At 45.4% G+C, this 12,893-nt stretch overlaps 1 protein-coding gene across 1 annotated transcript in view; it reads right to left on the bottom strand.

Annotated features, from left to right (window-relative positions):
- Nucleotides 1-12,893, bottom strand: part of DISP2 (dispatched RND transporter family member 2) — a 49,386-nt gene that overhangs the window by 16,444 nt on the left and 20,049 nt on the right. Inside the window, exons 3-4 of the mRNA XM_056851873.1 lie at nucleotides 8,846-8,930; nucleotides 6,769-7,367 (exon numbers count right to left, since the gene is read on the bottom strand). Of these exons, the coding sequence (XP_056707851.1) occupies nucleotides 6,769-7,367; nucleotides 8,846-8,930 (684 nt within the window). The remainder of the gene's footprint in view (nucleotides 1-6,768; nucleotides 7,368-8,845; nucleotides 8,931-12,893) is intronic.

Genomic DNA, 12,893 nt, shown 5'->3' with positions numbered 1-12,893 from the left:
GGCATTTTGGGTCACTTACAAGGTCCTGCTAGAATCCTTTGACAATCCATTTCATTTTTCTAAATGCAAGTTTCTAGTTCTCTTCCTGGCAACAGTGTGATCATGTGTTGATAGAAATGCTCGCTTCTCATACAAAGGGAGATGGGTTTTTTAAAAAGACCCAAATTCTAATGCTGAGAGTCAAGGAATGAAGTTGCATTCAAGCACTAATTCCAAGATTCCACATTTGGGTGCAAACAGTTCAGAATAAAAATGTTAAAAGAATAAGTGGAGGATCCCTGTTTCCCAACTGTAGTTTCACACTTGCTGATTCTAGCAAAATGACAGGCCAATTAACTGCCCGCTAAGCCAATTAGCGCTGGCTTTCCAGCTCATTAAATATTTTTGTTACAGCCATCATTGCTGAACAGAATGACCAGCTCTATCTGTTAGCAGCAATTTATGTGTCTTTTTTATTAGGGCAGCACATTGCAGAGGATTCTCCTAAGGAACAGACAATATGACAGCTCTCTTGAATCATCATGCGGTGCTCTAGATAACTCTGCAATAATGTCCTGTATGTTTTAATCCGTTAATTGGTGAGGGTGCAACTGAAAAGAGCAGCCACCAAACACTGGGGTGCTCAGTGATTCCCACTTGTAGCTGTGCTACGCATTCAGCAACTTTGGGTCTACGGTGTGAGCAGAACGGTTCTCTCATCTGCTAAACAGTAGCTGCCTGCAGCTTCAAAGTGGTTGTCTGACAGCTCCATTTTGTCTAGCCCAGCTGGATGCAACTCTGAGAGAAACAAAGGAGAGAGTCAGCTAAGCAGAGAACACAGAGAAGGTGTGAGTCAGGAGCTCTGATTCTTGTGTTTCAGCTGCTTGTGTGCCTCCTTTTTGTCCTCCTATCATTTCTCTGCCCTGTCCTGGATGGCCCAGGCTAGCCTGATCTCGTCAGATCTCAGAAGCTAAGCAGGGTCGGCCCTGGTTAGTACTTGGATGGGAGACCAGCAAGAAATACCAGGGTTGCTGTGCAGAGGAAGGCACTGGCAAACCACCTCTGTTAGTCTCTTGTCATGAAAACCCCCAAAAGGGGTCGCCATAAGTTGGCTGTGACTTGATGGCACTTTACATACACACATCATTTCTCTAGGCCAATACAGAGAAGATGTCTGTTCTGACCAGAAATGGAGGAGGTGAGAACAATGTACATTGCCCCGATCTCCTTGGAGGAAGTATGGAAATAAAAATTTACTACATAATCAAATCTTGTGGAGGAGAAGGGAAGCCAAGACAAAGGGGGCATACAAGCATACACTGTTTGAGTGGGGGGCTCTCTGGGAAAACATGTTGGGTTCAAGCAAACATTCTTCTTTTCAGAACCGAGTTGGGGGAAACTGGTTTGGGGTGTTTGTAAAAGAAGCCAGCTGTACACAGCACTGATTGGCTGGCACCTGTGTTGTAATTAACTCACTCCCTTGAATTTTTTTATTTAAAAAAGATTATAAATATTCAAATACATAAACAACCTGTGTTATTATTTTTTTTTTTTTTAAAGAACCTGAAGCATGGAGGGAAGGGCATGACAAGCATCTGATTTGTTGGTCCCCATATCTGCCAAAAGCACGGTGATGCTAGGCTCACTCCACTGGAGAAAAATGAACACAAAGCATCCTGTGTGAGCATGTTCCCAAGGACATGGTAGAGCTCAGACTCAGGCATGTTTACTTAGCAGTAATGTCTGTCTGCAGGAGCCCCATGGCGCAGAGTGGTAAGCTGCAGTACTGCAGTCAAAAGCTCTGCTCATGACCTGAGTTCGATCCCGACGGAAGTCAGTTTCAGGTAGCCAGCTCAAGGTTGACTCAGCCTTCCATCCTTCTGAGGTCGGTAAAATGAGTATCCAGCTTGCTGGAGGTAAAGGGAAGATAAATGGGGAAGGCACTGGCAAACCACCCCACAAACAAAGTCTGCCTTGGAAATGTTGGGACTTAACGTCACCCCATGAGTCAGGAATGACCCGGTGCTTGCACAGGGGACCTTTACCTTTAATGTCTGTCTGCAGTTTGAGTCAGGGAACCCTGACTTGACTCTTGGCAGATGGATCATCTAGTTTGGCTGAAAGACTCGAGGTGTTTCATTGGGCTTTATTCCAGGTATGTGTGCATGGGATTACAGTTTGAAAGGACCATCTAGTACATTGAAGGGTCTCGACAGATGTAATGTCAGGGATTACTCCTCAGTCCTGCCCTGTCTTGGAATACAAATTTAATACAGGCTACTTGGGATTCCTTGGCAGCAGACTCCCAGAGGAGGAAAAAGGAGATGTAAAAAGAAGCCAGAAATGTGGCTGGAAGAGCCCCTGCTTGAAGTTCTTTGGCTGGGTCTAGGTCCTCTGATCTGATTCTCAGATTTGCTCTGAGTGTATGATATAATTGAAACTTTAATCTTGCCCAGACCGTTTGCTGGTTCCTCTCCCCGATTTTGCTAAGCCACCCACGTACTATGTTGTCTATGAACACCTGAGTTCAACTGATACCGCAGATTGAGTAGGAGATCTTGGGCAAGGTATACACTTGGCCTCATTTCTCCATCTGCAAGAGCCTGTCTTTGGAGGATAATTGTACAGATGGACACAAGAATGATATGATTTTATTGGGGGAGGGTGAATCATTTTACCCATGCAGGACATATGGATACAGGGCCGCCTTGCTCCAGATGGAGGGCTTGGAACTTTCTGCAATCTGGTGGTTCTGAAGAGAGTGACATTTATGTCTCTTCCATATCAAAACAGGAATCTGTTCTGGAGAAGTGAGGTACTCTAGCTTTTCAAAGTGAGACTCTTGAGTCCATTAAAGCAGCTGCTAAAGCATCACTTTAACGAATGAGTGAGTCTGACTCCCACAGTGTATGGCCACGGTGCATACACAGTGCATTACACTAGGTAATTTTTCATGCTGTGTGATGCCAAAGCCAAGTTGCAACATAGAGACTAAAAAGAGGGGATGGTGCAGGGGGAGAGGAAGGAATCCTCTGAGCCTGCTGATCTCCTGTACAACCCTTGCAGAGGAAATGCAACACCATCAGGCAGATGTACTGGTCCCTCACTTCACCATGTTCATGCTCATTAAAACCCCTCTTGGTGAACTCAGTGTGTTGGCTGTAAATGGCAGTGACTCAGTCCTATCACTTTAGTTCCTTGGTCTAGTCCAGCCATGGACCCCAAATGTCTCTTGCAGCGGGATTACTAAAATGGGACTCAGATCCTTCTCCAAGATTCTTAGCTAACAGTGAGGGGTGGTGGTGGCAGCAAGCTCATATGGAAGGAGGCTTTCCCTAAGAGTAATTTGTCAAGGAGGTAAGCAGCAATTGCGCATATGGGAAAAAAAGGGAAACCAAAGCAGTTCTTTCAATACCAGTGTTATATACTGTCAACAGCTCACTCCCTCAGACTGCCACATTTTGAGTTAAAGGCAGACTATAAATAATGTAAATAAATTAAATTGACATTTCCAAATAGTCTATAAAGGTAGTGTCGCTCAGAGCATACGAAACTATTCCAACCTGGAGATTACCAAAGCATGCAATATGGCAGCAACCAATCATTTTTCTTGGAGCAGTTGTAGGTATCAACTCAAGATGGTCAGTGGCACTCCTGGCCATGGCAGCCAACTGAAATTCCATGAGCAGTGCTGTGAGCAGCCCCAAAGCACCCCGGACTGTGCACCTGATCCTTGTCAGCCACTGGAGGACGACAAATTCCCAGGTCAATTGGAACTCACATCGTGCATGAGCAATGATACAGCGCTGAACATGCATTCTATACTTGCAGAGCATATTCTAGAGGGATTTTGCAACACAGGACTAGCTCAGCGGTCATATAACAAATTCCTTCTTGTATCTGCGTGGTTTATCTGTGTGATATCGATAGCAAAACAAATAATGGAAATGTTTCCATTCTCCCCATTTGTTTTTTCTGTGTCTATTTCCATAAATGTACCCATAGAACAGATCTAACTACTTAATACTAGTTGTCTGATTTGTGAGTTTCTAGAGAAAGGGAAAGATATTGGGAATTACCAGGGCAGGTAGGCAAAACTAGAAAATAACAACTATAGAATATTCCAGGGGTGCATCCTAACAATGTAATCCTAAATAAAATGACACCCTTCTAAATCCACTGAAGACTGTTTAGGATGGCACTGTAAATGTGTTTAAGCCAGTACTGCATGGCAAGATGTTGTATATATATGAGCTCATGTGCACATATTCCATTAGAGTATTATGCAGTTCTTTGCCTATAATAGTCAACTAACTGATGCTTTAATAAAAAACCTTCAACGAATCTGGTTTACAATCAATTAATTTAAGTCACTAATTTTAAAAAATTATACTTTCCAAAACCCTGATGCAATCACCTTTCTGAGGATCTTAAAGGACAGGCTATTTTTCTTTACATTGAATAATTTGCAGTTGGAGAAACAAAAGCTATTACCCATTATGAACAAGTGGTCATCTAGAGAAAGGGATGTGACTCAGTGGCAGAGCATCTGCTTTGTATGCAGAAATTCCCAGACTTAATCCTGGCATCTCCAGGTAAAAGAATCAAGTAATAGGTACTATGAAAGATCCCAGAGAGCCCCTGCCAGAAAGAGTGTATAATACTGACATTGCTAGACAGATGGCCTAATTTAGTAGGGAGCCAGTGTGGTGTAGTTGTTAAGAGCAGCAGACTCTAATCTGGAGAATTGGGTTTGATTCCCCACTCCTCCACATGAAGCCTGCTGGGTGGTCTTGGGTTCTTTCAGAATTCTCTCAGCCTATGCAAAGGTTTTTCTCTTGCCTTGAAAACCCTATGGGGTTGCCATAAGTCAGCTGTGACTTGATGGCACTTTCCACCACCATCTGACTCAATATAAGGCTGCTTCACATGTTTAATTATTTCTTTTTAATCAAATCTGGGAATTACTTAAAAAATAAACAAGTTTAATATTTGTCAGTGTTGTGGAAGATCCTGGTTTAAATGATACTGATATTAAATATGAGAAGTGAATCCTACTACAGGGGATCTAGTTTAGTGATATGTTTTCAATGGTGACCATTCAAGAACCTTGCAAGCAGCGCATGGGGGCAGCAGTTCATCTAGGATTCATAAGCATACGCCATTTAACATGTGTGCATGTGTTATGTGCTGTCAACATGGAGATTCTAGAGATCACAAATCACAGCTGTTAACAGATTTTGCCTTCATTAATTTTGAGATCAACTCAAAATGGAGTTCATCTCAATTCCAATTAGCATAATCATCAGCATGAGTTGCCTGTGGTTCATATTGTTAGCAGGGAAGCTATAATTTCAGTTTGGAAGGCAAAATATGTGCCAGGTTTGGTCGCAATCTGGGGAAAGCATCTTTATTTGTTGTTATAACATGTGGCAGAGGCAGGCAGGAGCAAACCGATCTCTGGCATGTCCTCTAGTTGTCCTGAGTCTTTGCCCCATGCATAACTGGGGGTAGAGGGATCAATCACTAAATCTGTTAATGAATTGATTCCAGTTTAATGAATCGATTCAAATTTGCAGACCTAATCTGGAGTGTATGTACATTGACTGTGCACACACGCACACAGACACACTACTCCACAGCCATTTCAGTAATCCAACCAAGAACTGCCCCTCAATCAATGCGTCCTGAATCCACATATCCCAGCTCTGTATTGCTTTCTTCCCCAATGACTATCGTTAGGCTGTCTACGTCTGATAACGCTGGTTTCATTCTCATGGACCCCGCAGAGCCAAACAATCCTCCCAGGGCTCTAGTTATGATCAGGACAGCATTAATGCTTGTTACAGATCTGGCATTGGGGGTGGGGGTGGGGGTCAGCCGGAATGACAGACCCTGCAACACCCTAGTTAAGAGCAGCCTGGCCCGACCTCTGCTCCTCCTCTCTGCCCTGAGGCCCTGGTGGAGAGTTGCCTCCGGTTTCTTTTGTCTGAGAGCGCCCCTCTTTTGTCTGGTTTCATCCCGGGGCTGGGAGAGGGCCTTCTTCCCGACGCACGCGGCAGGTCCTCTTTGGGGATCGAAGGCAGCGCACCCCTTCTTAACCGAGCATTGCAAAAAGGCACCCAGCCGCCTAGGAGCAGAAGGGCTCCGTTGATGTGGCTCGTAGAGCGGGCTCCGCCCTCAGCCCCGCTCCTGCTCAAGCGGCGACCCCCGGCTGAGTCGGGGCTTCGCTTCCTGAAGCGGCCCTGGGTGCATCGGGCGGACTCGCCAAGCGGCGACAGCCTCGCCCGCCCCTCGAGCCCGGCCCAAGGGGGCTGGAGCCTGGGACCTTCGGCAAGAGGTCCTTTCTGCCCCAGCTGAAACCCCCGCCCGGCCCTGGCTCTGCAATGCCAAGGCAGGCTGAAGCCGCCAGCCTCGGGAGATGCAGCAGCTCACACGGACACACCAAGCTGCCTTCCACTGAATCCGACCCTCGGTCCATCCAAGTCCTTACTCTCTGCTCAGACCGGCAGCGGCTCTCCAAGGTCTCCGGCAGGGCTCTTTCCCATCACCTCCTTACTTGGCCCCTTGAACTGGAGATGCCGGGGATGGAACCTGGGACCTTCTGCGTGCCAAGCAGAGGCTCGACCACTGAGCCCTTCCCCTATGTAACTCCCCGGAAATGAACACATGGACACACCAAGCTGCCTTCTACCGAATCCGACCCTCGGTCCACCCAAGCCAGTATTGTCTGCTCAGACCGGCAGCGGCTCTCCAGGGTCTCGGGCAGGGCTCTTGCCCATCACCTACCTTGAGCGGGAGATGCCGGGGATGGAACCTGCGACCTCCTGCGTGCCGAGCAGAGGCTCGGCCAGGGCCCCGCCCCCACCTCCCACCGCCCAGCGGAGAGAGCCTCCATTGTCTGGGAGAGGGACCGCTCGTCTCGGGGGTGGCCCCGGGCCCGGGAGGGGGCGGGTGGGGGGCGCTGGGGCCAGGGAGGGAGGAAGGCGGGCGAGGAGGCCCCCGGGCCTGGGGAGGGGCGCGCCGCAAACGGGGAGCCGGTCCGACCCGCGGCCCCCGGCCCCGCCTGGCCGCCCCGCCTTACCTGGAGGAGCAGCAGCCTGCCTCCGGGCGCGCCGCCTCCGGCGCCGGGCAGCCCGCCTGGCCCTCCGCCATGGTCCCGGCTCTTGGGCGGCGGGCGCTGTCCGCAGCTCCGCGGTGCTGGACGCGCTCCCCAGCGCCGCAGCGGCTGCGTCCTCGGCCGGCAAAGCGCCTGCGCCGACCCTGCCGGGGCCGGCTGGGGAGGGGACCGGGCCGAGGCGGGCGCGTGGGCCAATGGCAGCAGAGGGAGCGGGAGGGTGGGCGGGGCGGCTGGCCACTCGGACTCCGCCTCTGGAGGCTCTCAACCCCTATCCTATCCCACAAGGGGGCACAGCCATCTGAGGGTTGGTCCCAGTAAGGGTCGTCTGGCCCTGGAACACTGTTCACTTTCTAATGGTTTCTCTAAACGTTAAAGCCCTACTGTGTAAAAGTTTTTGTGTTTTAAAAGGGTCATTGTCTCTGCAATAAGCTGGTTGAAGAAGTATGGTCTTACTTACTCAACATTACTCTTAAAACAACTAAGAGAGTAAAGAGGAAGGGGGATGTTCACAGTGTTCAAATATTTGCACCTCCGGTCACAATCTTTTAGGGTTTTATTTTAAATCTCTGAGTATTTGGATGGATTTCTGGATGCCGTGAGCCACTTTGGAAAGCCCTCCCGAAAAGTAAGAATACATTTACAAATCCTCCCTGGCAATGAAAAAATAGTTTTTAATAACAGGAAGTACTTTACCATCCTATTAAAATCAAATCCCTGTAGGGTTTCTGGATTATTCCTTATAACTAGAAGTGCTGAGCCTGAATGTCCCTCTTTCAATTTAAAATCAGTTTCTTTAAAATTTGTTCTGAGATCTTGTCTTCCACCTTGTGATATTGATACATGTGAACTGATAGTGTTGCACAGTTGTGCATTACTGTGCTTCTTGCTCCCTGGGGCTTGTACTGTTCAGTTGCTCTCTCTTGGTGTTGGTGGCTGGTCATCAAACGACAGGCTGCTTAATCAGGCCTAACAGGAGTTTCAAAGAACGTTTCATTGTCAATAAGAGGCTAATAGCAGAGAAAGACCTTCGATGCATGGAGAGCTTCTCAGTTGGTGCCACAACAAAGCAGAGAGAAAGAGGGAGATGGGTAACCTTTAAAGCACTCCTTTTCAAAATATTTCATCAGGGTTCACATCCAGCCATGGCTGTTTAGAGATCCACCCAGTGTAGAAGTAATAATACAATTTTATTGCATGACCATAGATGACAAAAATAATTTTAAACAGTAACATAAAACATATTTCCAAGAATCTGAAGAAGTAAAAATTTGACTCATCCATACGCATAACATTATACAGTTAATACCCTTAAAAGAAATCAGTTAATAGATTAACCATTTAATTGAGCTATTTTATGACTAATTCATGTGTCCTAATCTATTAGTTAGAAATCACTTAATATACTTCTGAATTATACAGTTCTAGAAAAATAGCCTCTCTACATATGTGGCAAACTCAAGATTCACCCGGGGAAGAGGTATTAAAAACCAAAAAGCCACAATTTAATTGTTTTTAAAATAATTGCTATTAGATTGGATTGATAGGAATAAAGACAGGATAAAGAAAACACAACCAAGGTTTCTGTTTCCTCAAAGCTTAATAAGTATATCTGAATTTTAAAAAGTAATTGCATGGCATTGGTATGGTGCTGTGTTAGATGCCACTCGATCCAAGACAGGCTTCATTTGTGCTGTCCTTCTGTGGAAGCTTGGCCGTGGCAATGAGCCTGGCACTTTGGACTCTCACCTTTCCCTGGACACTGTCCGTGACCTTGGCCCTTCTCATGACAATGAGTTTGGCCATGGTTGTGGCATCCACTGTGCTTCTCGTGCTGTGAAAAGCCAGAGCAAAAGGTATTAGAGATCGACGTAGTAAAGTCACACTAATCCCACTTGCCATTTAGAATAAGCCCTTCCTCTCTTAATGCCACGGAAATCTTAAGGCAGCATAAAGAACATAAGCCCTTCTGTGATACCAGTTTAGATGCCTTCTCTTAGCATGGGGGCAATGAGCTTTAGAGGCCAAGAAGAGAGTCCTAAGAACAGGATGGGGGAGTGGAAGTGCTTTCATAATGACAGGTTCCACCCGCAATTTGGATGATGCTGAGTGAATTCGCAGCACAGATGCTGTCTGATTTAGCTAAGCAATTGGCTTGATCATCATCGACATGAGAGCAACAGCAATTGACAGCTCCAGGACTGTTGACATGCCTCAGAAACCACCTGACAAAAAAAGATAGCAGAAGATCTATGTGAAGTTAAAAAGCAGTGCTTACCAATTCTTTTTCTTTCCCAGACTCCTTAAAAAAAGAATGAAAGAAAGACACTGAAATGCACAAGCTGATTGACAAGATTTTATAAATGTGTATCGTTACATTTTACTCAGTTTTAAAGAGACTTCTATCATTGGCTATATTTTGAAAGAACGGAGTTAAGAAGTCCAAACAAGAAGGGCTTCACAAGTTTGTTTCTCTGTTTCTTTCCCCACTCCAACGCTATTCTGGGTCTATAGGCTCCCTATTTGGCATGGTAAGCTGAAATACTAGGCAAGCTCTGATTCTGGTGTGCAAAAACATTCTCCATTATCTTTTCGGTCAAGACTGGCAACTGTTCCCCTACATTCCTGGTCACATCTGCAACAAGAGGCAAGTCAGAATTCTGAAACTAAAGCTGAGGATGGGCACTTAGAAGTTCCTCTTTGTCACATAACTAGGGACCTCAGACATTAAGTTTAAGGCTTACATTGAATTAAGTACCATTGCAATGGATGGAACTTACTCTTTAGTAAACATTGTTAGGATTGCACCCCTAGTGTGGTGGTGAGACACCTTAGCACATGCGCAAAATCAGATGCATGTTTACTAGGAAATGGGTTCCAGTGGGTCCTCCCAATTCTCCTAATATACATGTGTAAGAAAATGGCATCTTGCCATGTGGCAAAGCCAAGCCATTGTGCACAGATGTAAGTACATTAATGTCCTGTGTAAGGCAAGGAGGGAAGGTCTGTCTTTTCGTATGCTGTGTATCAGCTGAAATATTACTGAATCAGATAGCCATGTCATTACAGGCAGCTGCCTTACACTGCATTAGACCTTTGGTCTACCAAAGCCAGTATTCTCTCCTCTTAAGTGACTGCAGCTGTCTGGGCTCTCAGGTCAAGATCTTTCACAGTACCTGATCCTTTCACCTGGAGATTCCAAAGAGTGGACCTGGGTCCTCCTTCACGCAAAGCAGATGCTCTACTACAGAGTCTGTTTCTCAGTTTCTTAGATCCATTGGTTTTTGCCAATATAGCTAGTCCCAACCTCTAAGATGGTGCATTTTGAATCATCTCCTCAGTTTTGCCCTCATTGCATCCTGTCTCTTGGGTAGTTGGTAACATGCAGAAGCTATTGCTCTGCTGCATGTGGTGAGAGTGTCTGTTTCTGAGAGACCATCGGCAGCACTGACTCCACACAACGCTCTGGATCACGGTGCACAGCAAAGCAACACCTTGGGTCATGGTGATGGAGCAGCATCCCAGATCAGGCAGTTGCATTGGAATGTCAGATGGTACTTTTTTTTTTTTTGCCAAAAGAACCACACTAAATCTATTTGAGTCCTTTAGAGTTTAAATTCGCAAAGGATATATACGTTTCTTTCTGATGTCTTTTGAAAAATGCTCCCATAACTTCTCCATATCTTTGTTGACAATCTACACTGCAGAAAAATCAGGATGACCGGTCTGCGTTGATTGACTGTATGTTCTTCAGCATCTCCTGCTGAGACTTTGTAGTCTGAAATGGGGATCTCAGCAAGGTTCTTTTACATAGATTGGTTGTTTTTACTGCTGACAGAGCAAAGAGCTTTGTAACTGCCACCTGTAAAATTTCTCAAGGGACACAGCAAAGTCCCTTCCACAGAACCACTGTTAAACACACATCCGTGACTTCCTTGAAAAGGTGATTGCCCTTATGATTGATGTTCACTATTGGTTTTCTGGCTTAAAGGTATTACACCAGAAAAGGAGGAGAAATGCATAGGCAAAGCTTCACATACACAGCAGTCACCTGGGAGCAAGCTCCAGTGGATACAATGATGGGGACTTACTTTTGAGCAAAAATGCACTGGTCTGGAATGATAAGCTGTTAGGCCATTTTTAAAGTTGTGGGAGCATATATTTGTTTGCCCCACTTGCAGGCTCTGGTGAAACTGCTTTTCCAAACTTTATTTTAAGGTAAATGTGTGAAGCCCAGATTCATTCCAGAAATTAGACCAGGCCAGTTCCACAGATGTGTGTGCAGCTGCTACAGCTGCTATTAGCAAGCATTCACTACTACAGAATAATATATCATTTTGCCATCTGTACACTGATTGCACAGCTGTTTTTAAAGGATATATGTGTGCCAAAGCTCTGCCATTTTCACATATTTTTCCTTATTTCTCATTAAAAAATAAAAAAATCCAAAACATTTTTTCATTAAACAAGGTGCATTCTGCTCTCCAGCAGAAAAATTAACATCTTTCAAAATATTGTCGAAGGCTTTCACAGTCAGAGTTCATTGGTTCTTGTAGGTTATCCAGGCTGTGTGACCGTGGTCTTGGTATTTTCTTTCCTGACTTTTCGCAAGCAGCTGTGGCAGGCATCTTCAGAGGAGAGACACTGTCCTTCAGTGTTACTCCTCTGAAGATGCCTGCCACAGCTGCTGGCGAAACATCAGGAAAGAAAATATCAAGACCATGGTCACACAGCCCGGATAACCTACAAGAACCAATAACATCTTTCAGTTTAAAAAAATGAGTGAATAGGATTTTTCCTCTTCAGAAAAGCAATCTTTTCTAAAGCAAGGGTCTCTTCTTTTCTCATACTTGAATGGTTAGCCAGCTACTGAAGCAGGACTTCAGCTAGAGCTAGTGTAACCATAAGGAAAAAGAAGAGTTGATTTTTATACCCCACTTTCCTCCATGTATATATTTGTACATGTAACATACCTATAAAGGAACATGTGTGGATGCAATGAGCGCATGTGCTCTATAACTATGAATCCCTGCTAGATGACACAGTTCAGACAACATGGTGGTCTGCAAGCATAAAAAGAGTGCCATTCCAGAAGGAGATGAAAAAAACCTTTCACTTTGACGAGCTGCATGTTAGTGAAAGGCTTAGCAGGTTATTATGAGAGATGTTCCTAATCCCCTAAATCCTTTCTGTGTACCTTTCAAGCAGAAAGATTGGCAACCTCTGCTGAAAAGGTGAACAGTAGGGAACATTTAGTGTTCGGGAACTTCTTCCTAACACATTGCACTTAAAGGTCCAGGTTCACCTTTTTTAGTAGCCATTTTTATCTAATAATTTATTTCCTCTCTTTCCTTGCTCATGGCTGAACCACAGAGGGAGACTTTTAAAGCAATAGTAATATCATGAAAGAGGTAAAGTGATAGGAACAGAATGTATGTGTGTAAAGTGCCGTCAGATTGCAGCCAACGTATGGTGACCCCATAGAGTTTTCAAGGCAAGTGATTAAGCAGAGGTGGTTTGCCAGTGCCTTCCTCTGTAGATTTACTTGGTGGTCTCCCATCCAAATACCAACCGAGATCTGATGAGATCAGCTATACTATACTATTCCACATCCCAGGAACAGAATAGAGCCATCTAATGCAATAGGGAACCCTCCACAAAGAGGCTGTGAGATGAATCAGATGAACATATGACAAAGGTAGACCTGCTAACCCATCTCACTAGGCACTGCTTTCTCTGTCTGGCTTTCTGAGTTCATGGGAAGAGAAAGGCTTCTCTTCACACTTGTGCCCTGAGT

The sequence above is a fragment of the Euleptes europaea genome, chromosome 6, assembly GCF_029931775.1.
Source record: "Euleptes europaea isolate rEulEur1 chromosome 6, rEulEur1.hap1, whole genome shotgun sequence".
NCBI classification, from domain to species: domain Eukaryota; kingdom Metazoa; phylum Chordata; class Lepidosauria; order Squamata; family Sphaerodactylidae; genus Euleptes; species Euleptes europaea.
Note: the sequence above shows the minus strand (reverse complement) of the source record. Positions and strands in the feature narration are given on the sequence as shown.